Source organism: Artemia franciscana, chromosome 12 (assembly GCF_032884065.1).
Source record: "Artemia franciscana chromosome 12, ASM3288406v1, whole genome shotgun sequence".
Lineage (NCBI taxonomy): Eukaryota > Metazoa > Arthropoda > Branchiopoda > Anostraca > Artemiidae > Artemia > Artemia franciscana.
The window spans coordinates 19,878,441-19,905,644 of record NC_088874.1 but is presented as its reverse complement, the minus strand read 5'-3'; the positions used below and the strand labels follow the sequence as shown (position 1 = coordinate 19,905,644).

The window sequence follows — 27,204 nt, the reverse complement described above, 5'->3', positions numbered from 1 at the left end:
AAAAAAAAAAACAAAGGATATTAATTGGTTGGAGATAAAAAATGAAGATGCTGATTTAATCACCTTTTTGAATCTAAATGTATCTGGACATGCTTGATCCATTTGAAAAACTTTAATGCGTATTAGGTAGCATCAAATTACAAGATTATACGATAAATAAATACACTAAAAGTTGAGGGTTTGTTCAGGGAACTAAGTGATTATTTAGAAGTGTCAAGAAGACTCAACTGTAATAGTTAAGGCGTCACCTATAGTAATATCAATATTAGAATTTCTAAAGGTAAAAGTACAACACTGAAAATATTTGGTGAGGGCATTGATGAGGTGACTACCATCAGGGATGAATGCCCCACAATGCATTATGACTGCTACAATTAGATACAGACGAAATATCAATTGAAATATCCAAGATTCCTTCAAATAAAAACAATTCTGATGTAAGGTTGGCCGTGATTTTAGAACACATCCAGCTGGACCTACTCGAAGATGTCAGAAAACAGCTGACTGATTGCAAAGGCTGGAAAGAGGATATCATAGATTCATTCACAACCTGTGATTAATTGTGGGAAAAGTGTTGAAAAATCAGAAGAATATCCTATCGATGTTAAATAAGCTCCGTATCGATTGTAAAATCGATGGAATGTAAAAAGTGTCTTAACAAGTTTTGAATTGTGGGTGATTCAATTTGTAATATATTTTTTTACGATCATTTGATTAGGGTAAGTAACTATCTTAAAGAGACCTAGAACAAAACTTGTTGATGCTATGAAAGGTAGAATAGTATATCTATCTGTTGATGTGCAAGCAGATGAAGACATTTATTCTAGAAAATCTGCTCGAGGTCAAACCCAAAAAGAAGCTTGATGATTTTACAGAAGGATGTTGCACCTGAAAAAGCTAAAAAATTATGAAGATTCTGGGCGGGCCTTTTTATATTTTGAATTTGGATGAAGTCTCCAATGCAAAACCAAGAGTGTACTAATCTCTTTGTATAAATGATCTGCATTGTAGTGCTAAATCTTGGACTAATAGTCCCCCCCCTTCCCATGCCAAAATTTAAAGCACTGATATGTTTAGTTCATTTGGATGATTTTGGTGTTGAGTGCTTGATGATATCTCCCGTCGATGCTACATGAATAAGTGATTGCTTACGAGTTATGGATCCTTACCAAATATAAAAACATAAATTATAAAGATTCACTTGAACAAGAAGAAATTTTCGTCAAACTACTTGTACCATCAAACGTTCCGCATAACTATATAAAAAAAAACATAGACACATATGGAAATATGTAACTTCTTCTAAATGGCACCTTCAAAATATTCTCCTTAAAACTCTTGATGTATTAAAAACAAAAGTAAAACAGTTCAAAATAGGGATGATACCTTTTTATTGACAGTGAATAGATATATCCAGTTAAATAATTTTATATCTATTCACTGTCAATAAAAAGGTATCATCCCTATTTTGTACATGTTTTACATACGTCATGGAAAGGCAGTGTGGTCTTCGAAGTTATCTTGATGTGTTGAATCTGGCAGATAAACCTAAAAAGGAAAATGGCAGTCGCAAAAAGATTTCATAAGCTTCTTGAAATATTTTAACAATTCAACAGTGTGGCACGCCAGCTTCTGAAAGTTAAAATCAAATTAAACTTAACAATGTAAAACACAACTTGTATCATAGCAAGGAATATACGCAATGACATACATATAAACTTATGTCTTATTTTAAGAAAGCTTTAAAGGAGCCTATAGAAACCGCTATTTCAACAGAAGCCCCTGAACACAAATGTATTGGATCAAAACAAATAATCAATTCCAGAGAAGTAACTTCCACTACTGAATTTTATGCTGGGGAAGTGGATTTCGGCATTGACCTTTTCAAAAGAGTTTATATGGATAACAGTGAAATTAAAATCAAACCAACAAATTTATTTATCTCACCATTTAGTATCCACTCTGCTCTACTCCTTGCTTATTTTGGGTCTGCAGGAGAAACTGAGACGAATCTAGGAGAAGTCCTTAGACTAGGAGATACAGACAAGAAAGAGGCTTTTCGATCTTACAAGGCAATGCTCTATCGTTTCTTGAATACAGCTATTCCTACCTCAAAAAGCTATTACTTAGGACTGGCAAATAAGGTGTTCTTCGATTCTTCTGAGCCTTTATCAAATTACATAACTAAACTCCTCTCAGAGGAACTTGAAGAAATGGATTTTCAATATAAGAGTTTTGAGTCATTGTGCATGATTAACGAATGGGTGAAAAATCAGACCAAAGGAAAGATAGACAATTTCTTGAACGAAAGTGATATTTATGAGCGAACTCGAATGGTTTTGGTAAATGCCGTCTATTTCAAGGGAGATTGGAAACATCAGTTCAATCCAGAGAAAACAAAGACTGAAATTTTTCATGTTTCATCCAATAAACAAAGCTTTGTTGATATGATGTTCCAAGAAGGAAGATTCAGACACGGATTTTGTGAGGAACTAATGTCAGACATCCTTGAAGTTCCATATGTTGGGAAAGACATCAGCAGGTTTATTCTTCTTCCTTCATCTGTGAAAAATACTCTTTGCGAAGTTTTGTCAAAACTCAACGGTAAAATTTGGAAGAAAGCTCTGAAGAACATTGAGAAAGTTAAAATTGAAGTAGGGATACCAAAATTAAGAATTGAAGCCTCAATATACCTGACAGAGTACCTGGAAAATATGGGACTTAAACGTGCATTAGACCCTTCATTGGCTGATTTTACAAATCTCTCTTCAAATCCGGGTCTATATATTGAAAAAGTGAAACACAATGCAGTTGTAGAGCTCAACGAGGAGGGATCAGAGGCAGCTGCAGTAACTGCAGTTACAGTTATACTACATGCTAGACAACCAAAACGTAAAAAGTTTATCTGCAACCGCCCCTTTATGTTTATGATTTACGACAACATGATAGATTTTATTTTATTTATGGGGGCTTACCAAAACCCTGAAAGCTGAACTCACTGAATCTCACTGAATTTACCGTTCCTGATCAGCACCTTTATATTTGAGTGGTTGAGTTGTATAATGTCCTTTTCAACCTGTCTTTAGTGCAGATCATTTGTACAAAAAGATTTGTACGTTCTTGTTTTTGAATTGGAGACTTCATCCAAATCAAAAATAAGAAACTCCACCCAGAATTTTTATAATTTTTTACCTATTGCAGGTGCAACATCCTTCTGTAAAACTATCACGCTTCAATTGAGATCTGACCTTGAACAGATTTTGTAGAATAAATGTCTGTTAGGTAGATATACTGTTCTACCTTTAATAGCATCAACAAGTTCTGCCCTAGGTCTCTTCAACGCAGTTACTTACCCTAATCAAATGATCGTAAAACTGTATATTACAATTTGAATCACCCCAATTTCAAAACTTGTTCATGATATATATTCAAAATATTCTATATATTCAAAAAGTGAAACACAAAGCGGTTGTAGAGCTCAACGAGGAGGGATCAGAGGCAGCTGCAGTAACTGCAGTAACTGCCACTGATTGTGACGACTGTTGTTGGAAGGAGACAAAACAGTTCATCTGCAACCACCCCTTTATCTTTATGATTTACGACAACATGATAGATAGTATTTTATTTATGGGGGCATACCAAAACCCTAAAAGCAGAACTCAATGAATACAAATTTACTGTTCCTGATCAGCACCTTTTTATTTTAGTGTCTGAGTTGGTTAATGTCCATTTCAAACTGTCTCAGTACATAATAATAAATAACATCAGAATAACATCAAATGAATATATTATCAGCACTTTAAGCCTAAATTATCCAAATGAACTGAATGTGCGTTAAAATTGTTATTATATAGCTATTCGAGATTTAGTACTTCAATGCATACTATTTTTACACACAGGTTTGTACACTCTTTTTTTTTGAATTGGAGACTTCACCCAAATTCACAATATGAAAAAGTCTACGCAACATTTTCATAATTATTTATCTTTGAGAGTTGAAACATCCTTCTGTAAAGTCGTCAAGCTTTTTTTTGGATCTTACTTCGAACTAAATGTTCTAGAATAAATGTCTGCATTTGCATTTGCACATCAAAAGGGAAAATATACTATTCCACTTCCAAGAGCATCAACAAATTCTGTTCTAAGTCTCTTCAACCCAGTTACTTACCCTAATCAAATGATCGTAAAACAAGCACTTTTAGATTTAGCACTTCAATGCAGATTATTTTTACACAAAGGTTTGTACGCTCTTGTTTTTGCATTGGAGACTTCATCCAAATTCAAAATAAAAAAGCCCACCCACAATTTTCAAACTTTTTCAACTTCTGCAGGTGCAAAATCATTCTGTAAATCATCAAGCTTCTTATAGAATCTGACCTTGAACAGATTTTTTAGAATTAAAATCTGCATTTGCTTGCACATTAACAGGTAGATATACTGTTCTACCTTTCATAGCATCAACAAGTTCAGTTCTAGGTCTCTTCAAGACAGTTGCTTACCCTTATCAAATGATCGTAAAACAACATATTACGAATCGAATCATTTTTATTTCAAAACTTGTTCAGACACTTTTTATATTCCAATGTACAATCGATATGAAGCTTTTTCAACAAAGATGGGACATCCTCAGACTTTCTAACATTTTAAAATAGTAATAGCAGGTTATTAATGAATTTATGACATCCTCTTTCCAGCCTTTGCAATCTGTCATCTATTTTCTGACATCTTCGGGTAGGTCCAGCTGGAATTGTTCTAAAATCGTGGCCAACCTTAAATCAGGATTTTTTTATTTGAAAAAAAAAAACATTAGAGGCTTCAAATGATTTGTCTTTTTTGATGGCAAAAGTCATATTGCACTTTATACAATCGAGAATTCCTGACACTTGTTCTAGATAATCACTTAGTTCCCTGAACAAATCCTCAACTTTTTTGTGCATTACTTTGTCGTATAATCTTGAATTTTGATGCTAAAAAAAAGACTAAAAAAGAAAAAAAATATTAAAAAACACTAAAAAATAGAAAAAACTAAAAAAAGAAAGACAAAAAAAAATAAAAAAAAAAGGGAAAACTAAAAAAAAAGAAAAAAAAAACAAAAAAACTGAAAAAGCAAAAAAAGAAAAAAGTATAAGGAAGAAAAAAGAATAAAAAAGAAAACATAACTAAAAAAGAAAAAAGAAAAACCAAAAAAGAAAAAAACTAAAAAAGAAAACTAAAAAAATAAGAAACTAAAAAACAAAAACAAAAGGAAAAAACTAAAAACTAAAAAAGAAAAAACTGAAAAAATTAAAACCAACAAAGGAGAAAAAACTAAAAAATAATGAAGAAAAAGAAAACTAAAAGAGGAAAAAAAAACTTTAAAAGGTAAAAAACTAAAAAAAATTAAAAAGAAAATTAGAAACTAGAAAAACTAAAAAAATAAAAACAAAAAAAAGAAGAAAAAACTAAAAAAGAATACAAATTAAAATAAGAAGAAACTAAAAAAATAAAAAATAAATAACAGAAGAACTGAAAAAACTAAAAAACGAAAACTAAAAAAAAGAGAAACCTGAAAAGGAAAAAATAAAAAGGAAAAAAGAAAAAACTAAGCACAATGGAAATCATTTAAAAAAACTAAAAAAGAGGTTTCAGTTCTTTTTCATTTTCTTTACCACTCTATCTTAATCAAGTATTCAATAAAACTTTTTTTGAATAATAAGTATTCAAAAAAATTGAGACTCTTTCAATTTTATTAAATTGTTTAAAATATAAAAAACTGGTAATTGCACAAATATTCCAATATATTTCACAAGGGATTAAAGTAATTCGAAATCCTTAAAACAGATACTCAAAAGTTTAAGGTTTATTAGAAATTGTTGAGCTTGTCAATTAATGTAGAAATTGTTGAGCTTTAGCATGCTCGGCACGTAAAGAAAATTTTTCCAAGTGTCAATTAATGTCGAAAGATAGAATGTCACCAAAAAGAAAAACCAGGCTTGCCGTTCAAAAAGAAAGGGCCAGATTAGGAATATGCAATTTACGTCATTTGTACAGATACTTGTTCTGGCAAAGGACAATAATCACGGCTTGTCACTAGTACCGAAATAGCACACCCCGTACACCTTCTCCTTTAATTTTTCCCTGCTTAGCATTCACGTTTCTTTCCTGTCAAATTGTTTCCATTGGTGGACGATCCGCCGCCTGTGACTTCTCGCAGTAAGTCCAATGCCGTTAGCGTAGTCAAGATAGATGGCGCCAAAAAGTTGGAATGGAAACGCAACTTTATTAAGTCAGTTTTTGGTACAGCGACGGCTTCAACAGGAGTGATTCTGGTACTCAAAAATAGAGCGAAGAAAACTGCATAAGTCAATATCATTTTCACCGTGAACAACCAACTTCCGCGCACAAGTATAAAGCTAAACTATAATAAGATGTTTTGCTAGCCGGACGGTGCAAGTGACATCTACCTTTTCATTATTTAAATTAAAATGAATTATCAATGTATGTAGCTTTACTTTTATGACATCTACCTTTTCATTATTTAAATTAAAATGAATTATCAATGTATGTAGCTTTACTTTTATTTTCCTTTCATTTATATGCACGGACAATGGGACAGTGAATAATACTGTACATCCGCAAGTTTTATGCAGTTAAAAATTTGCACCTTGTATACGTGTTGTTGGGGTGTGTGGCGCTTTCAATAAGGAAAAGCCATAGGCTTTTCCCTGTTTGTAATGCGAGATTACATATTGTGTTCTATAACTTTCATTGGTATCATGGTTGTTATATACATAAACGATATTTGTAAGAAGCCATGTCTGTTACAACAATTTTCCGTGCAAAAATGAAACATCCTTACACAAAAAAAAACGGCAACAGTATACGTACTACACAGATGTAGGATCGGAATTTACAGCTCAGCTCTAAACTGCAACCAAAAAAAAAACAAAAAAAACAAAGGATATTAATTGGTTGGAGATAAAAAATGAAGATGCTGATTTAATCACCTTTTTGAATCTAAATGTATCTGGACATGCTTGATCCATTTGAAAAACTTTAATGTGTATTAGGTAGCATCGAATTACAAGATTATACGATAAATAAATACACTAAAAGTTGAGGGTTTGTTCAGGGAACTAAGTGATTATTTAGAAGTGTCAAGAAGACTCAACTGTAATAGTTAAGGCGTCACCTATAGTAATATCAATATTAGAATTTCTAAAGGTAAAAGTACAACACTGAAAATATTTGGTGAGGGCATTGATGAGGTGACTACCACCAGGGTTGAATGCCCCACAATGCATTATGACTGCTACAATTAGATACAGACTAAATATCAATTGAAATATCCAAGATTCCTTCAAATAAAAACAATTCTGATGTAAGGTTGGCCGTGATTTTAGAACACATCCAGCTGGACCTACTCGAAGATGTCAGAAAACAGCTGACTGATTGCAAAGGCTGGAAAGAGGATATCATAGATTCATTCACAACCTGTGATTAATTGTGGGAAAAGTGTTGAAAAATCAGAAGAATATCCTATCGATGTTAAATAAGCTCCGTATCGATTGTAAAATCGATGGAATGTAAAAAGTGTCTTAACAAGTTTTGAATTGTGGGTGATTCAATTTGTAATATATTTTTTTACGATCATTTGATTAGGGTAAGTAACTATCTTAAAGAGACCTAGAACAAAACTTGTTGATGCTATGAAAGGTAGAATAGTATATCTATCTGTTGATGTGCAAGCAGATGAAGACATTTATTCTAGAAAATCTGCTCGAGGTCAAACCCAAAAAGAAGCTTGATGATTTTACAGAAGGATGTTGCACCTGAAAAAGCTAAAAAATTATGAAGATTCTGGGCGGGCCTTTTTATATTTTGAATTTGGATGAAGTCTCCAATGCAAAACCAAGAGTGTACTAATATCTTTGTATAAATGATCTGCATTGTAGTGCTAAATCTTGGACTAATAGTCCCCCCCCCTTCCCATGCCAAAATTTAAAGCACTGATATGTTTAGTTCATTTGGATGATTTTGGTGTTGAGTGCTTGATGATATCTCCCGTCGATGCTACATGAATAAGTGATTGCTTACGAGTTATGAATCCTTACCAAATATAAAAACATAAATTATAAAGATTCACTTGAACAAGAAGAAATTTTCGTCAAACTACTTGTACCATCAAACGTTCCACATAACTATATAAAAAACAGACATAGACACATATGGAAATATGTAACTTCTTCTAAATGGCACCTTCAAAATATTCTCCTTAAAACTCTTGATGTATTAAAAACAAAAGTAAAACAGTTCAAAATAGGGATGATACCTTTTTATTGACAGTGAATAGATATATCCAGTTAAATAATTTTATATCTATTCACTGTCAATAAAAAGGTATCATCCCTATTTTGTACATGTTTTACATACGTCATGGAAAGGCAGTGTGGTCTTCGAAGTTATCTTGATGTGTTGAATCTGGCAGACAAACCTAAAAAGGAAAATGGCAGTCGCAAAAAGATTTCATAAGCTTCTTGAAATATTTTAACAATTCAACAGTGTGGCACGCCAGCTTCTGAAAGTTAAAATCAAATTAAACTTAACAATGTAAAACACGACTTGTATCATAGCAAGGAATATACGCAATGACATACATATAAACTTATGTCTTATTTTAAGAAAGCTTTAAAGGAGCCTATAGAAACCGCTATTTCAACAGAAGCCCCTGAACACAAATGTATTGGATCAAAACAAATAATCAATTCCAGAGAAGTAACTTCCACTACTGAATTTTATGCTGGGGAAGTGGATTTCGGCATTGACCTTTTCAAAAGAGTTTATATGGATAACAGTGAAATTAAAATCAAACCAACAAATTTATTTATCTCACCATTTAGTATCCACTCTGCTCTACTCCTTGCTTATTTTGGGTCTGCAGGAGAAACTGAGACGAATCTAGGAGAAGTCCTTAGACTAGGAGATACAGACAAGAAAGAGGCTTTTCGATCTTACAAGGCAATGCTCTATCGTTTCTTGAATACAGCTAATCCTACCTCAAAAAGCTATTACTTAGGACTGGCAAATAAGGTGTTCTTCGATTCTTCTGAGCCTTTATCAAATTACATAACTAAACTCCTCTCAGAGGAACTTGAAGAAATGAATTTTCAATATAAGAGTTTGGGGTCATTGTGCATGATTAACGAATGGGTGAAAAATCAGACCAAAGGAAAGATAGACAATTTCTTGAACGAAAGTGATATTTATGAGCGAACTCGAATGGTTTTGGTAAATGCCGTCTATTTCAAGGGAGATTGGAAACATCAGTTCAATCCAGAGAAAACAAAGACTGAAATTTTTCATGTTTCATCCAATAAACAAAGCTTTGTTGATATGATGTTCCAAGAAGGAAGATTCAGATACGGATTTTGTGAGGAACTAATGTCAGACATCCTTGAAGTTCCATATGTTGGGAAAGACATCAGCATGTTTATTCTTCTTCCTTCATCTGTGAAAAATACTCTTTGCGACGTTTTGTCAAAACTCAACGGTAAAATTTGGAAGAAAGCTCTGAAGAACATTGAGAAAGTTAAAATTGAAGTAGGGATACCAAAATTCAGAATTGAAGCCTCAATATACCTGACAGAGTACCTGGAAAATATGGGACTTAAACATGCATTAGACCCTTCATTGGCTGATTTTACAAATTTCTCTTCAAATCCGGGTCTATATATTGAAAAAGTGAAACACAATGCGGTTGTAGAGCTCAACGAGGAGGGATCAGAGGCAGCTGCAGTAACTGCAGTTACAGTTATACTACGCGCTAGACAACCAAAACGTAAAAAGTTTATCTGCAACCGCCCCTTTATGTTTATGATTTACGACAACATGATAGATTTTATTTTATTTATGGGGGCTTACCAAAACCCTGAAAGCTGAACTCACTGAATCTCACTGAATTTACCGTTCCTGATCAGCACCTTTATATTTGAGTGGTTGAGTTGTATAATGTCCTTTTCAACCTGTCTTTAGTGCAGATCATTTGTACAAAAAGATTTGTACGTTCTTGTTTTTGAATTGGAGACTTCATCCAAATCAAAAATAAGAAACTCCACCCAGAATTTTTATAATTTTTTACCTATTGCAGGTGCAACATCCTTCTGTAAAACTATCACGCTTCTTTTGGGATCTGACCTTGAACAGATTTTGTAGAATAAATGTCTGTTAGGTAGATATACTGTTCTACCTTTAATAGCATCAACAAGTTCTGCCCTAGGTCTCTTCAACGCAGTTACTTACCCTAATCAAATGATCGTAAAACTGTATATTACAATTTGAATCACCCCAATTTCAAAACTTGTTCATGATATATATTCAAAATATTCTATATATTCAAAAAGTGAAACACAAAGCGGTTGTAGAGCTCAACGAGGAGGGATCAGAGGCAGCTGCAGTAACTGCAGTAACTGCCACTGATTGTGACGACTGTTGTTGGAAGGAGACAAAACAGTTCATCTGCAACCACCCCTTTATCTTTATGATTTACGACAACATGATAGATAGTATTTTATTTATGGGGGCATACCAAAACCCTAAAAGCAGAACTCAATGAATACAAATTTACTGTTCCTGATCAGCACCTTTTCATTTTAGTGTCTGAGTTGGTTAATGTCCATTTCAAACTGTCTCAGTACATAATAATAAATAACATCAGAATAACATCAAATGAATATATTATCAGCACTTTAAGCCTAAATTATCCAAATGAACTGAATGTGCGTTAAAATTGTTATTATATAGCTATTCGAGATTTAGTACTTCAATGCATACTATTTTTACACACAGGTTTGTACACTCTTTTTTTTTGAATTGGAGACTTCACCCAAATTCACAATATGAAAAAGTCTACGCAACATTTTCATAATTATTTATCTTTGAGAGTTGAAACATCCTTCTGTAAAGTCGTCAAGCTTCTTTTTGGATCTTACTTCGAACTAAATGTTCTAGAATAAATGTCTGCATTTGCATTTGCACATCAAAAGGGAAAATATACTATTCCACTTCCAAGAGCATCAACAAATTCTGTTCTAAGTCTCTTCAACCCAGTTACTTACCCTAATCAAATGATCGTAAAACAAGCACTTTTAGATTTAGCACTTCAATGCAGATTATTTTTACACAAAGGTTTGTACGCTCTTGTTTTTGCATTGGAGACTTCATCCAAATTCAAAATAAAAAAGCCCACCCACAATTTTCAAACTTTTTCAACTTCTGCAGGTGCAAAATCATTCTGTAAATCATCAAGCTTCTTATAGAATCTGACCTTGAACAGATTTTTTAGAATAAAAATCTGCATTTGCTTGCACATTAACAGGTAGATATACTGTTCTACCTTTCATAGCATCAACAAGTTCAGTTCTAGGTCTCTTCAAGACAGTTGCTTACCCTTATCAAATGATCGTAAAACAAGATATTACGAATCGAATCATTTTTATTTCAAAACTTGTTCAGACACTTTTTATATTCCAATGTACAATCGATATGAAGCTTTTTCAACAAAGATGGGACATCCTCAGACTTTCTAACATTTTAAAATAGTAATAACAGGTTATTAATGAATTTATGACATCCTCTTTCCAGCCTTTGCAATCTGTCATCTATTTTCTGACATCTTCGGGTAGGTCCAGCTGGAATTGTTCTAAAATCGTGGCCAACCTTAAATCAGGATCTTTTTATTTGAAAAAAAAACATTAGAGGCTTCAAATGATTTGTCTTTTTTGATGGCAAAAGTCATATTGCACTTTATACAATCGAGAATTCCTGACACTTGTTCTAGATAATCACTTAGTTCCCTGAACAAATCCTCAACTTTTTTGTGCATTACTTTGTCGTATAATCTTGAATTTTGATGCTAAAAAAAAGACTAAAAAAGAAAAAAAATATTAAAAAACACTAAAAAATAGAAAAAACTAAAAAAAGAAAGACAAAAAAAAATAAAAATAAAAAAAAGGGAAAACTAAAAAAAAAGAAAAAAAAACAAAAAAACTGAAAAAGCAAAAAAAGAAAAAAGTATAAGGAAGAAAAAAGAATAAAAAAGAAAACATAACTAAAAAAGAAAAAAGAAAAACCAAAAAAGAAAAAAACTAAAAAAGAAAACTAAAAAAATAAGAAACTAAAAAACAAAAACAAAAGGAAAAAACTAAAAACTAAAAAAGAAAAAACTGAAAAAATTAAAACCAACAAAGGAGAAAAAACTAAAAAATAATGAAGAAAAAGAAAACTAAAAGAGGAAAAAAAAACTTTAAAAGGTAAAAAACTAAAAAAAATTAAAAAGAAAATAGGATAGAAACTAGAAAAACTAAAAAAATAAAAACAAAAAAAAAGAAGAAAAAACTAAAAAAGAATACAAATTAAAATAAGAAGAAACTAAAAAAATAAAAAATAAATAACAGAAGAACTGAAAAAACTAAAAAACGAAAACTAAAAAAAAGAGAAACCTGAAAAGGAAAAAATAAAAAGGAAAAAAGAAAAAACTAAGCACAATGGAAATCATTTAAAAAAACTAAAAAAGAGGTTTCAGTTCTTTTTCATTTTCTTTACCACTCTATCTTAATCAAGTATTCAATAAAACTTTTTTTGAATAATAAGTATTCAAAAAAATTGAGACTCTTTCAATTTTATTAAATTGTTTAAAATATAAAAAACTGGTAATTGCACAAATATTCCAATATATTTCACAAGGGATTAAAGTAATTCGAAATCCTTAAAACAGATACTCAAAAGTTTAAGGTTTATTAGAAATTGTTGAGCTTTAGCATGCTCGGCACGTAAAGAAAATTTTTCCAAGTGTCAATTAATGTCGAAAGATAGAATGTCACCAAAAAGAAAAACCAGGCTTGCCGTTCAAAAAGAAAGGGCCAGATTAGGAATATGCAATTTACGTCAACGAAGACGTGTCGAGGAATTACAAGAGCACGCGAAACCAGACATGATGCTGAAAGAGAAAGTAAAAACTAAGGCGTGTCGAGGAACTACCAGAGCAACGTGAAAACAGGCTTGCGGCTCAAAGAGATAATGCTAAAAAAAAAGCGTGCAGAGGAATCACAAGAACAACATGAAAACAGGCTTGAGGCTCAAAGAGATAATGCCAAAAGAAAGCGTGCCGAGGAATCACAAGAGCAACGTGAAAATTATCGCCTGGTATTCAGGTAGAGCTTAGACGATGATTATATCTTGAGTAGACGTGTTCGAATCGGGACTATGTCTAAACTTTGTCCCTATTGCAAGGCCTTAAATTTTAATGGTGAAAAAATGGGAATGTGTTGCGCCTCAGGAAAAGTTAAAGTTCCTCAACTGGCTGCACCGCCAGAGCCATTGAAGATTTCGCTTACTGGAAGTACGTCAGAATCTAAGCGTTTTTTATTAGACATCAGAAAATATAATTTATTTTTCCAAATGACGTCGTTTGGTGCCCAAATCGAAAATCGAGATCAATTTATGCCTACTTTCAAAGTAAAAGGACAAATCTATTATAGAACAGGATCCCTTCTACCATTCTCAGGTGAGAATCATAAATTTTATAACTTTACTTCATCAGTGATAGCAATTCTGAATTGAATGTAAGTTGCGAAATTTTTCCCGACGTTGAAAGGACTATCGTTTCCCAATTGTAACATCTTTTCCACGAAAAAAAATGATTTAGTGCATCTGTTCAAAACAACAATCGATTTGAATCCTACTGATACGTCAAATCAAAAATGGCCGAGGATATACTCCATCGAAAACGGCTAGAGATGTCAGATATGACTTTTGATTTTACATCAGAAATTTATAACTACACTTTAGTTATTATTGAATATTTGTGCTTATGTATGGCAAACAAACCTCATCAAGATTTGGGAATGTCTTCATCTAATCGTACTGCTGCTGTTTCTACATGTGTAGAATTGGATCGTGAACGAAGTTAACGAAGTATCACTCGTGAACGAGTGATCTATTGTCGCATGTAAAAAATTATATTTCTAAAATAACGTCTGAGCAAAAAGACATTTATGATACGATAATGCATTGTGTCGATAACAACATTGCAGAAATCTTCTTTTTGGATGCACCAGGTGGTACTGGTATAGCGTTTGTGATAAAACTGATTCTGGCATCAATTCGATCAAAAAATGATATAGCGTTGGCAATTGCGTCGTCCGGAATAGCTGCAACGTTGCTGCCAGGTAGAAGAACTGCTCCACTTTGATATTGCCTCTGAATTTGCATTCTACAGAAAATCTCACATGCAACATTTACAAATCATCTGGGATGGGTAAAGTATTGCAGGAATGCAAACTTATTATTTGGGACGAGTGCACAATGGCAAAAAAAAAAATCGCTCGAGGCTCTGGAGAAATAATTGCGAGATTTGCGAGGAAATCCGAAACCCTTTGGCAGCACATTAATATTGCTTGCGGGAGATTTCAGGAAAACTTTACCTATAATACCTAGATTAACCCTTGCACACGAAATGAATGCTTGCGGCTGTCCCATTGTCTGTGCATATACAAAGCCTTATATACTTATAATGACATATAAATATATAAATCTATATATATATATATAAATAAGTTGTTTGTGTGTTATGTCTGTCTGTCTGTCTGTCGAGTGACATCATGTCGTCATGTTGTCATGAAGTTAGTTGTCGTCATGTTTGTTATGACGATGACGTCATTAAAAGTATTTAAGAAAATCGTTCAAAGACAAATTTTTAATTGTAAGAAGATCGTGGACGGAAAAATATTTAATCGTAAAATGACTGAAGAACCTACAGGCGCAACAGAGACACAACTTTCGAGTTACGTCATGTCATCATGTCGTCATGTCGTAATGAAGTTAGTTGTTGTCATGTTCGTTATGACGATGAGGTCATTAAAAGTATTTAAGAAAATCGTTCTTAGACAAATTCTTAATTGTAAGAAGATCGTGGACAGAAAAATGTTTAATTGGAAAATGACTGAAGAGCCTACAATGGCAACAGACACACAACTTATATATATATATATATATATATATATATATATATATATATATATATATATATATATATATATATATATATATATATATATATATATATATATATATATATATACTAGCTGTTGGGGTGGCGCTTCGCGCCACCCCAACACCTAGTTGGTGGGGCGCTTCGCACCCCCCCAAGCCCCCCCGCGCGCGTAAGTCGTTACGCGCCATATTAGTTATGCGCCATTGTAGTTGTGTCCCTGTGTCCCACCTGTGAATATAGATAGATTTATATATGTGTTTCAAACTACGCAAAAATTGCGAATAAACAACATTCTTGGCTTTCCCATTGTCTGTGCATATGCAAAGCCGTATGTACTAATAATGACGTCATATACAAACGCTCTTTTTACAAACAAACAAACATGCATCCACATAACTCGTTTTTATATAGATAGATACAATACAAATTAACTGCGTAAAACTTGCGAATAAACAACATTCTTCGCTGTCCAATTGTCGCTGCATATAAATACATTGTCAGGTTTACCGACCCTCGAACATGCAACGTACAATAGTCCATGGGAAAAACAATCAGGATTAAGATCTATACCACATTTTTCTAATGATTGACCTTGAGCTTTGTTAATGGTGATTGCAAATACTAATCGAATTGGGAATTGCAATCTTTTAAATTGAAAAAGCAGATCCGTTGGAATCATGGGAATGTGAGGAATAAGAACAGCCTCACCCTCATAAGGCCCTGTCAAGATTGTGGCCTCTATTAGGTTTTCCATTGCTTTTTTTTTACGGCAAGTCGCGTGCCATTGCAAAGCTTTGGTGGGTTGATATTTCTTAAAAGTATTATTGGTACGCCTATTTTTAGTTGTAGCACGTGTGATGGAAACCCTGAAGGATCTATGGAATTTAAAAATTCAGATGGATAATTAACCGCTTCATTTGGTTCCAAAACTGTGTCGACTGACTTGTAAAGGACTGCCTGGTCTCGAATCTTGTTCAAAACAATATTGTTGATTTCGTGGACGTCTATATTTTTGGGTGCGAGAATCGCTCTTTCACTTAGCCATTTATTATTTTTATAATTTTTTAGAATATTCGGAAATACTTTTTCAATCAATTCATTTTTGGACGTCACTAAATTACAGAAATCAGCAGGTAGTTGTTTACGTCCTGAAATTGAGTCTACCGTTTGACCAGAGTCATCATTTTGCAATCGGACACGCATATTTGTAGTTAATTTTAATATTTTTACGTGTGCCTATAAATTAGAATTTTTAGGCAAGCATTCATTTCGTCTGCAGGAGTTAAACTACGTAAAAATTGCGAATATACAACATTCTTGGCTTTCCCATTGTCTCTGCATATACAAAGCCGTATATACTAATAATGACATCATATGCAAACGCTCTTTTTACAAACAAACAAACATGCATACATACAATTCGTTTTTATATAGATAGATAGATAGATAGATAGATAAAATACAAATTAACTGCGTAAAACTTGCGAATATACAACATTCTTCGCTGTCCAATTGTCGCTGCATATAAATAGATTGTCAGGTTTACCGACCCTCGAACATGCAACGTACAATTGTCAATGGGAAAAACAATCAGTATTAAGATCTATACCACATTTTTCTAATGATTGACCTTGAGCTTTGTTAATGGTGATTGCAAATGCTAATCGAATTGGGAATTGCAATCTTTTAAATTGAAAAGGCAGATCCGTTGGAATCTTGGGAATGCGAGGAATAAGAACAGCCTCAACCTCAAAAGGCCCTGTCAAGATTGTGGCCTCTATTAGGTTTTCCATTGTTTTTTTACGGCAGGTCGAGTGCCATAGCAAAGCTTTGGTGGGTTTATATTTCTTAAAAGTATTATTGGTAGGCCTATTTTTAGTTGTAGCACGTGTGGTGGAAACCCTGAGATTAATATCTCGAGGTAAAAACTGATCACCGACCATAACGATGGCCACTTCGTCGATAGTTGGAGCATTGTATCTACGCACATGTTGCCCAGGAGGCGTTTTGTCAGCGGAAATAACAATTTTATGCGTATAAGTAGGCATCAAATCGATGGCTGTTTTGAACAGACGCACTAAATTATTATTTTCGTGGAAAAGATGTTGTAATTGGGAAACGATTGTCCTTTCAATGTTGGGAGAAATTTCGCAACGTGCATTCAATTCAGAATTTCTATCACTGATGAAGTACAATTGTAAAAATTTATGATTCTCGCCTGAGAATGGTAGAAGAGACCCTGCTCTATGATAAATTTGCCCTTTTACTTTGAAAGTAGACATAAATTGATCTGGATTTTCAATTTGGGCTCCAAACGACGTCATTTGGAAACATGAGTTGTATTTTCTGATTCTACACAGTATCTACGCACATGTTGGCCAGGAGGCGTTTTGTCAGCGGAAATAACAATTTTATGCGTAATATCCCACTTATTTTTCAGTTTTTTCCTTTTTTTAGTTTTTTTTTACTTTTTTAGTTCTTTTAGTTTTTACGTTTTTTAGTTTTTTTAGTTTTTTAGATGAATTTTTTTTTAGTTTTTTACCTTTTTTTCTTTTTAGTTTTTATGGGTTTTTACCTTTTTTTAGCTTTTTATCTTTTTTATTTTATTTATTTTTATTTTTAATTTTATTAGTATTCTTTTTCTCTTCTATTTTTCATTTTTCCTTTTTTTTAGTTTTTTTTAGTTTTTAGTTTTTTAAGTTTTTTCCTTTTTTAGTTTCTTTAGTTTTTTTAGTTTTTCGGCTTTTTTATTTTTTTATTAGTTTTTAGTTTTTTTGTAGTTTTTGCCTTTTTTTAGTTTTTTCAGTTTTTTTTTTAGTTTTTAGTTTTTTGCCTTTTTTAGCCTAACCAGGATTTGAACCTGGGACCTTCATTCTCCGTTCTGACACCCTCTCTCACCGAGTGACTACTCCAGCATGTTCATTTCGGTGTTTTAAATGGTATATTATTAACCAAATTAATGTGTTTTACAATATACTAAGCATCGTCATAACAAAAATGACGGCAACTAATTTCATGACGTCAGCCGAAACATGACGTCACCTGATCCACAGATCCACAGACCCACAGACAGACAGACAACTTATTTATATATATATATATATATATATATATATATATATATATATATATATATATATATATATATATATATATATATATATATATATATATATATATATATATATATATATATATACTAGCTGTTGCTAGCCAAAACCTAGTTGGTGGGGCGCTTCGCGCCCCCCCAAGCCGCCCCGCGCGCGTAAGTCGTTACGCGCCATATTAGTTACGCGCCATTGTAGTTGTGTCCCTGTGTCCCACCTGTGAATATAGATAGATTTATATATGTGTTTCAAACTACGTAAAAATTGCGAATATACAACATTCTTGGCTTTCCCATTGTCTGTCCATATACAAAGCCGTATGTACTAATAATGACGTCATATGCAAACGCTCTTTTTACAAACAAACAAACATGCATACACACAACTCGTTTTTATATAGATAGATAGATAGATAGATACAATACAAATTAACTACGTAAAACTTGTGAATATACAACAGTCTTCGCTGTCCCATTGTCTGTGCGTATAAATAGATTGTCAGGTTTACCGACCCTCAAAGATGCAACATACAATTGTAAATTGGTAAAGCAATCTGTATTAAGATCTATACCGCATTTTTCTAGTGATTGCCCTTGAGCTTTGTTGATGGTGGTTGCAAATGCTAATCGAATTGGGAATTGCAATCTTTTAAATTGAAAAACCAGATCCGTTGGAATCATGGGAATGCGAGGAATAAGAACAGCCTCGCCCTCATAAGGCCCTGTCAAGATTGTGGCATCTATTAGGTTTTCCATTTTTTTTTTTTACGGCAAGTCGCGTGCCATTGCAAAGCTTTGGTGGGTTGATATTTCTTAAAAGTATTATTGGTACGCCTATTTTTAGTTGTAGCATGTGTGGGGGACACCCTGAAGGATCTATGGAATTTAAAAATTCAGATGGATAATTAACCGCTTCATTTGGTTCCGAAATACAAATTAACTGCGTAAAACTTGCGAATATACAACATTCTTCGCTGTCCAATTCTCGCTGCATATAAATAGATTGTCAGGTTTACCGACCCTCGAACATGCAACGTACAATTGTCCATGGGAAAAACAATCAGTATTAAGATCAATACCACATTTTTCTAATGATTGACCTTGAGCTTTGTTAATGGTGATTGCAAATGCTAATCGAATTGGGAATTGCAATCTTTTAAATTGAAAAGGCAGATCTGTTGGAATCATGGGAATGCGAGGAATAAGAACAGCCTCACCCTCAAAAGGCCCTGTCAGGATTGTGGCCTCTATTAGGTTTTCCATTGTTTTTTTTTACGGCAAGTCGAGTGCCATTGCAAAGCTTTGGTGGGTTTATGTTGCGTAACAATATTATTGGTACGCCTATTTTTAGTTGTAGCACGTGTGGTGGAAACCCTGAAAGATCTATGGAATTTAAAAATTCAGATGGATAATTAACCGCTTCATTTGGTTCCAAAACTGTGTCGACTGACTTGTAAAGGACTGCCTGGTCTTGAATCTTGGTCAAAACAATATTGTTGATTTCGTGGACTTCTATATTTTTGGGTGCGAGAATCGCTCTTTCACTTAGCCATTTATTATTTTTATAATTTTTTAGAATATTCGGAAATATATTTTCAATCAATTCATTTTTGGACGTCACTAAATTACAGAAATCAGCAGGTAGTTGTATACGTCCTGAAATTGAGTCTGCTGGGAGCTTTCCGTTTCCCATTGCTAGCAATTGATCTGAAAATGTTTGACCAGAGTCATCGTTTTGCAATCGGACACGCATATTTGTAGTTAATTTTAATGTTTTTACGTGTGCCCATAAATTAGAATTTTTCAGGCAAGCATTCATTTCGTCTGCAGGAGTTGATCTAGGTATTATAGGTAATGTTTGCCTGAAATCTCCTGCAAGCAATATTAATGTGCTGCCAAAGGGTTTCGAATTCCCTCTTAAATCTTTCAAGCATTGATCCAGAGCCTCGAGCGATTTTTTGTGTGCCATTGTGCACTCATCCCAAATAATAAGTTTGCATTGCTGCAATACTTTACCCATCCCAGATGATTTGGAAATATTGCACGTGGGAGTTTCTATAGAATGCAAGTTCAGAGGCAATTTCAAAGCGGAATGAGCAGTTCTTCCACCAGGCAGCAATGTTGCGGCTATTCCGGACGACGCAATTGCCAATGCTATATCATTTTTAGATCTAATTGATGCCAGAATCAGTTTTATCACAAACTTTTTACCAGTACTTCCTGGCGCATCCAAAAAGAAAATTTCTCCAACGTTGTTATCGACACAATGCATTATCGTATCATAAATGTCTTTTTGTTCCGACGTTAACTTGGAAATGTTATTTTGTACATACGACAATAGATCACTCGTACTGTAACTTTGTTCACGATCCAATTCTACACATGTCGAAACAGCAGCGATACGGTTAGGTGAAGGCATTCCCAAACCCTGAAGAGGTTTGTTTGCCATACTTATGCAAATATCTTCTATAACAACTAAAGTGTAGTTATAAATTTCTGGTGTAAAATCAAAAGTCATGTCTGACGTCTCTAACTGTTTTCGATGAAGTATATCTTCGGACATTTTTGACTTATATTTTTCCCATAAATCTGTAGGAGCTGATGGAGAGCAAGTTGTTAAAATGATGCCAAACAATGCACGAATTTGACTTGGGGTTGACGTTTCGCACGCGTCATTGATGCAGTTATCCCAGTGTTGGTCATTCTCCAATAAATTCAGAGCTTGGCATGCACTACGGTAAGTGTCATGTATAGTACCATTTACAGTCCTCAAATACTCAAAGGATGTCGGACCGGGTACATTCACCAAAAGCAGGCGTAGAAAGAAGCATTCATGTTGATTGGGGTGAACGGTGTAGAGTCTTCCTATCGTGGTATCTTTGAAGATGGTAGGTTGGCCGTCGACTGACTTACCCTGTTTTCGACGTTCAAATACTTTATTTTTAGTATTCCACGTGTAATACGAAGGCACTTCAGTATACAGCAGTTTTTTCGCAAAAGAATCATTTTTGCAAAGCGAAAAAAAAGCTGTTAATGTTGTATCCGGTGGATTCAGGACTCTTTGTTGCACGTTGGTTTCCGTGAAATAAACACGTTGACCTTTCTGTAAATGTACCGCTAAGTGAACAACAGCTGGACTACGTTCATGTATCGGAAATGAAAGAATTCGCCAAACAGCTTCATTACTGCTTATGTATCTTCCAGCCTGATATTCTACGATTTCATCGAAATCTTTGATTTCGGACTGCAAGCCAAAAACTGCCATGTCACTGCCTTTGTTGACGTATTTACATATATATTTTATTGCCTTTACGGAGTTACAGTATTCAACGTTTATATGGGCATTAAATGTTTTTGATAATAAAGGGGAATATGGAACAACCCACTGGTTATCTACTTCGATGGTGGAACCGTTACGCTTCTTTATTATTGCTGTTTTACCGCCATCTTCAGTAGATCTTCTTCTATATTGTGGGTAACCATCATTGCCAGTAATTGTTTTGGGTACTAAAAGTCGAGGATATTGCTTTGTGCACCTTCCTTTGGCCATGCATGGTGAATTTTCGTTCAGTGCACCGCAAGGTCCATGTATCATATTTTTTACAATAATATCATGTAACCCCTTATCGACATTTTTATCAGGTATTTCAGCGGAAATCATATCATCAATTTCGTTTGAAGTAATTTTTTTATGTAGCCAGATTAGTATATGTGCGTGTGGCAAACCTCGTTTTTGCCATTCCACTGAGTACATCCAGCATCGCACTGACCCAAACACTTCATGTTTTACAAGGTAGTTTATCAGTGATTTCAACTTTTGCCGGAAGACACGTGCCGTAATGTCATGCCTATGAACCGCCGATTGTCCTTGAAGTAAAAGCTGCAGTATCTCGTCCCAAGATTGATTACATGTAAATGTAATAAATAAATCTGGACGACCATAGAGACGAACATACGCAATAGCATCTTGAGCATATTCATGCATATGACGGGGACTGCCAGCATATGACGAAGGTAAAATTGTTAATCTTCCAACGTTTGTGGTATTACCGTCATTTATAACTGCATCTCGCAAATGAATGTATTGTTCAGAGCGGAGCTTGGTCTGATTCAGGCGGATATATAGCAAACGTTCTGATTCAATTTTAGCATACATATCCACGACAAATTGGTGAAACAATTCACGGCATTTTAAAATATAATTTTCTTCATCCTGCCGAATCATTAGTCTATAGGAATAATAATGCATTGCACTGCATTTCTTATTCATTTCTTTGTTAGTGGCTGGATTCATCAATTTAATATTAAAGTGATAGCCGTCGGCTCCATCCCAAAAAATGATAGGATATTGTAGGGCATCGTAGCATCGATGAGTTTCAGCAATTCTTAACAACTGAGCGTTTCGCTTATGTAGAATAATATCTCGTGGTAAAAACTGATCACCGACCATAACGATTGCCACTTCGTCGATAGTCGGAGCATTGTATCTACGCACATGTTGGCCAGGAGGCGTTTTGTCAGCGGAAATAACAATTTTATGAGTATCAGTAGGCATCAAATCGATGGCTGTTTTGAACAGACGCACTAAATTATTATTTTCGTGGAAAAGATGTTGCAATTGGGAAACGATTGTCCTTTCAACGTTGGGAGAAATTTCGCAACGTGCATTCAATTCAGAATTTCTATCACTGATGAAGTACAATTGTAAAAATTTATGATTCTCGCCTAAGAATGGTAGAAGGGACCCTGCTTTATGATAAATTTGCCCTTTTACTTTGAAAGTAGACATAAATTGATCTGGATTTTCGATTTGGGCTCCAAACGACGTCATTTGGAAACATGAGTTGTATTGTCTGATTTTTGACAAAAAACGCTTAGATTCTGACGTAGTTCCAGTAAGGAAAGTCTTCAATGGCTCTGGTGGTGCAGCCAATAGAGGAAGTTTAACTTCTCCTGAGGCGCAACACATTTTCATTGTTTCACCATTGAATTTCAAGGCCTTGCAATAGGGACAAATTTTAGACATTGTCCCGATTTGAACACATCTACTCAAGCTATAATCATCGACTGGGTTGTACCTGAATACCAGGCGATAACTTTCAGATTGCTCTGATTCCTCGGCACGCTTTCTTTTCTTACTTTCTCTATCAGCAGCAAGCCTGATTTCTTGCTGTTCTTGTAATTCCTCGGCACGCTTTCTTTTCTTACTTTCTCTATCAGCAGCAAGCCTGATTTCTTGCTGTTCTTGTAATTCCTCGGCACGCTTTCTTTTCTTACTTTCTCTATCAGCAGCAAGCCTGATTTCTTGCTGTTCTTGTAATTCCTCGGCCCGGCTTCTTTTTTCACATTCTCTTTTAGCAGCAAGTCTGCTTCTGCGTTGCTCTGGTAGTTCCTCGGCATGCTTTCTTTTTTCACTTTCTCTTTTAGCAGCAAGTCTGCTTTCGCGTTGCTCTGGTAGTTCCTCGGCACGCTTTCTTTTCTGACTTTCTCTATCAGCAGCAAGTTTTCTGGCATAGACTCTTTGAGCATCTTCATCAGTCATTATAAACTTAAGCATTAATAGAATTCTACGCGAACATACGCGAACATACGACTTATATAACTTGAATGACGTCACGCCTTCAAAGCAAAAATGATGGCAGCTAATTTCATGACGTCAGCCGAAACATGACGGCGAACATATGTCTTATATAACTTGAATGACGTCACCTTCAAAGCAAAAATGACGGCAACTAATTTCATGACGTCAGCCGAAACATGACGTCACCTGATCCATCCACAGACAGACAGACAACTTATTTTTATATATATAGACTAGCTGTTGGGGTGGCGCTTCGCGCCACCCCAACACCTAGTTGGTGGGGGCGCTTCGCGCCCCCCCCCCCCAAGCCCCCCCGCGCGCGTAAGTCGTTACGCGCCATAATAGCTACGCGCCATTGTAGTTGTGTCCCTATGTCCCACCTGTGAATATAGATAGATAGATAGATATATATATATATATATATATATATATATATATATATATATATATATATATATATATATATATATATATATATATATATATATATATATATATATATATATATATATATATATATATATATATATATATATGGTTTTAACTACGTAAAACTTGCGAATATACAACATTCTTTGCTGTCCCATTGTCTTTGCATATAAATAGATTGTCAGGTGTACCGACTCTTGAACATGCAACATATAATGGTCCATGGGAAAACAATCTGTATTCAGATCTATACCTCATGATTCTAATGATTGCCCTTGAGCTTTGTTGATGGTGATTGCTAATCGACCATTCCCTGTCCCGGTGTCCCGGTCGTCATTTATATCCCCCTGTTTCCCCCGGTGTCCCCGTTGTAGTTGTGTCCCTGTGTCCCGGTCGTCATTTATATTCCCTGTGTCCCGGTCGTCATTTGTATCCCGGTGTCCCGGTCTGTATATACATTCGTTTTTTAGTTTTGTTTTTCTCCTTTATTTTTTTCCTTTTTTTTTCTTTTTTAGCTTATTTAGATTTTTAGATTTTTTAGTTTTTTTATTAGTTTTTAGTTTTTTTTTCTTTTTAGTTTTTTTGTCCCGGTCGTCATTTATATCCCCCTGTTTCCCCCGGTGTCCCCGTTGTAGTTGTGTCCCTGTGTCCCGGTCGTCATTTATATTCCCTGTGTCCCGGTCGTCATTTGTATCCCGGTGTACCGGTCTGTATATACATTCGTTTTTTAGTTTTGTTTTTCTCCTTTATTTTTTTCCTTTTTTTTTCTTTTTTAGTTTATTTAGATTTTTAGATTTTTTAGTTTTTTTATTAGTTTTTAGTTTTTTTTTCTTTTTAGTTTTTTTGTAGTTTTTACCTTCTTTTTAGTTTTGTTAATTTTTTTTTTTTACTCATGTCCTGGTCGTCATTTATACTCCCTGTGTCCCGGTGCTTTGTTGATTGCTAATCGAACATTCCTTTTGTCCTGGTCGCTTTCTCTTTGAGTGTCGTCATTTATTTTTTTCTTTTTTAGTTCTTTTAGTTTTTACCTTTTTTAGTTTTTTTTAGTTTTTTAGATGAAAATTTTTTTTAGTTTTTTCCTTTTTTTCTTTTTAGTTTTTTATTGGTTTTTACCTTTATTTTAGCTTGTTTTTCAGTTTTTTCCTTTTTTTTTAGTTTTTTTTTTATTTTTTATTTTTTTTAGTTTTTTACATTTTTTCAGTTTTTTTAGTTTTTTTAGTTTTTTAGCTTTTTTACTTTTTTTTTGCCTTTTTTTAGTTTTTTCAGTTTTTTTCAGTTTTTTATTGGTTTTTACCTTTATTTTAGCTTATTTTTCAGTTTTTTCCTCTTTTTTTAGTTTTTTTTTAGTTTTTAGTTTTTTTAGTTTTTTACATTTTTTTAGTTTTTTTAGTTTTTTTAGTTTTTTAGCTTTTTTATTTTTTTTATTAGTTTTTAGTTTTTTTTGTAGTTTTTGCCTTTTTTTAGTTTTTTTAGTTTTTTAGCTTTTTTATTAGTTTTTAGTTTTTTTTTGTAGTTTTTGCCTTTTTTTAGTTTTTTTAGTTTTTTAGCTTTTTTATTTTTTTTATTAGTTTTTAGTTTTTTTTGTAGTTTTTGCCTTTTTTTAGTTTTTTCAGTTTTGACGTCACCTGATCCAGTTTTTTCAGGTGACGTCACCTGATCCATCCACAGACAGACAGACAACTTATTTTTATATAGATAGATATATATATATATATATATATATATATATATATATATATATATATATATATATATATATATATATATAATATATATATATATATATTTATATATATCATCTTTTCCACAAAAATAATAGTTTAGTGCTTCTGCTTAAAAATAGCAATCGAATTGATGCCTCCTGATACGCAACTATCAACAAAGTGGCAATCGTTGTGGTCGGTGATCAGTTCTTACCTGAAGATAATATTCTTTATAGGCGAAACAATCAGTTGACAAGAATTGCTTAAACTCATAGGTGCTACGATGCCCTACAATATCCTGACGAATATAAATGACGCCCAGGACACTCAAATAGAAATCACAGACTGGGACACCGGGACACAAATGACGACGGGGACACAGGGAATATAAATGACGACCCGGACACAGGGACACAACTACAACGGGGACGCCGGGGGGCACAGGGGGATATATAAATGACGACGGCAACAAAGGAAATGGTTGATTAGCAATCACCATCAACAAAGCTCAAGGGCAATCAATAGAATCATGAGGTATAGATCTGAATACGGATTGTTTTCCCATGGACCATTATGTGTTGCATGTTCAAGAGTCGGTAAACCTGACAATCTATTTATATGCACAGACGATGGGACAGCAAAGAATGTTGTATATTCGCAAGTTTTACGTAGTTAAAAACATATATATATATATATATATATATATATATATATATATATATATCTATATATATAAAAATAAGTTGTCTGTCTGTCTGTGGATGTGTGGATCAGGTGACGTCACCTGAAAAAACTGGATCAGGTGACGTCAAAACTGAAAAAACTAAAAAAAGGCAAAAACTACAAAAAAAACTAAAAACTAATAAAAAAAATAAAAAAGCTAAAAAACTAAAAAAACTAAAAAAAGGCAAAAACTACAAAAAAAACTAAAAACTAATAAAAAAGCTAAAAAACTAAAAAAACTAAAAAAAGGCAAAAACTACAAAAAAAACTAAAAACTAATAAAAAAAATAAAAAAGCTAAAAAACTAAAAAAACTAAAAAAACTAAAAAAAGGTAAAAAACTAAAAAAACTAAAAACTAAAAAAAACTAAAAAAAAGGAAAAAAACTGAAAAATAAGCTAAAATAAAGGTAAAAACCAATAAAAAACTAAAAAAAAAACTGAAAAAACTAAAAAAAGGCAAAAACTACAAAAAAAAAACTAAAAACTAATAAAAAAAGTAAAAAAGCTAAAAAACTAAAAAAACTAAAAAACTAAAAAAAGGTAAAAAACTAAAAAAAATAAAAAATTAAAAAAAACTAAAAAAAAGGAAAAAACTGAAAAATAAGCTAAAATAAAGGTAAAAACCAATAAAAA

General features: G+C 33.4%; 2 protein-coding genes across 2 annotated transcripts; both read left to right on the top strand.

The window, feature by feature from the left end:
- Positions 1–1,721: 1,721 nt before the first annotated feature.
- LOC136033461 (leukocyte elastase inhibitor-like) lies at positions 1,722–7,521 on the top strand. The gene has a single exon (XM_065714211.1). It carries the CDS (start codon positions 1,722–1,724, stop codon positions 2,991–2,993), a length of 1,272 nt encoding a protein of 423 aa, XP_065570283.1. The 3' UTR covers positions 2,994–7,521.
- Positions 7,522–8,646: 1,125 nt separating this feature from the next.
- Positions 8,647–10,344, top strand: LOC136033460 (leukocyte elastase inhibitor-like). The gene has a single exon (XM_065714210.1). The coding sequence runs from the start codon at positions 8,647–8,649 to the stop codon at positions 9,916–9,918; it is 1,272 nt and encodes a 423-aa protein (XP_065570282.1). The 3' UTR covers positions 9,919–10,344.
- Positions 10,345–27,204: the final 16,860 nt, after the last annotated feature.

What these genes read in the sequence shown, in the direction of transcription:
- LOC136033461 (XM_065714211.1), top strand. Translation starts at nt 1,722, where the DNA reads ATGTCTTATTTTAAGAAAGCTTTAAAGGAGCCTATAGAAACCGCTATT.
- LOC136033460 (XM_065714210.1), top strand. Translation starts at nt 8,647, where the DNA reads ATGTCTTATTTTAAGAAAGCTTTAAAGGAGCCTATAGAAACCGCTATT.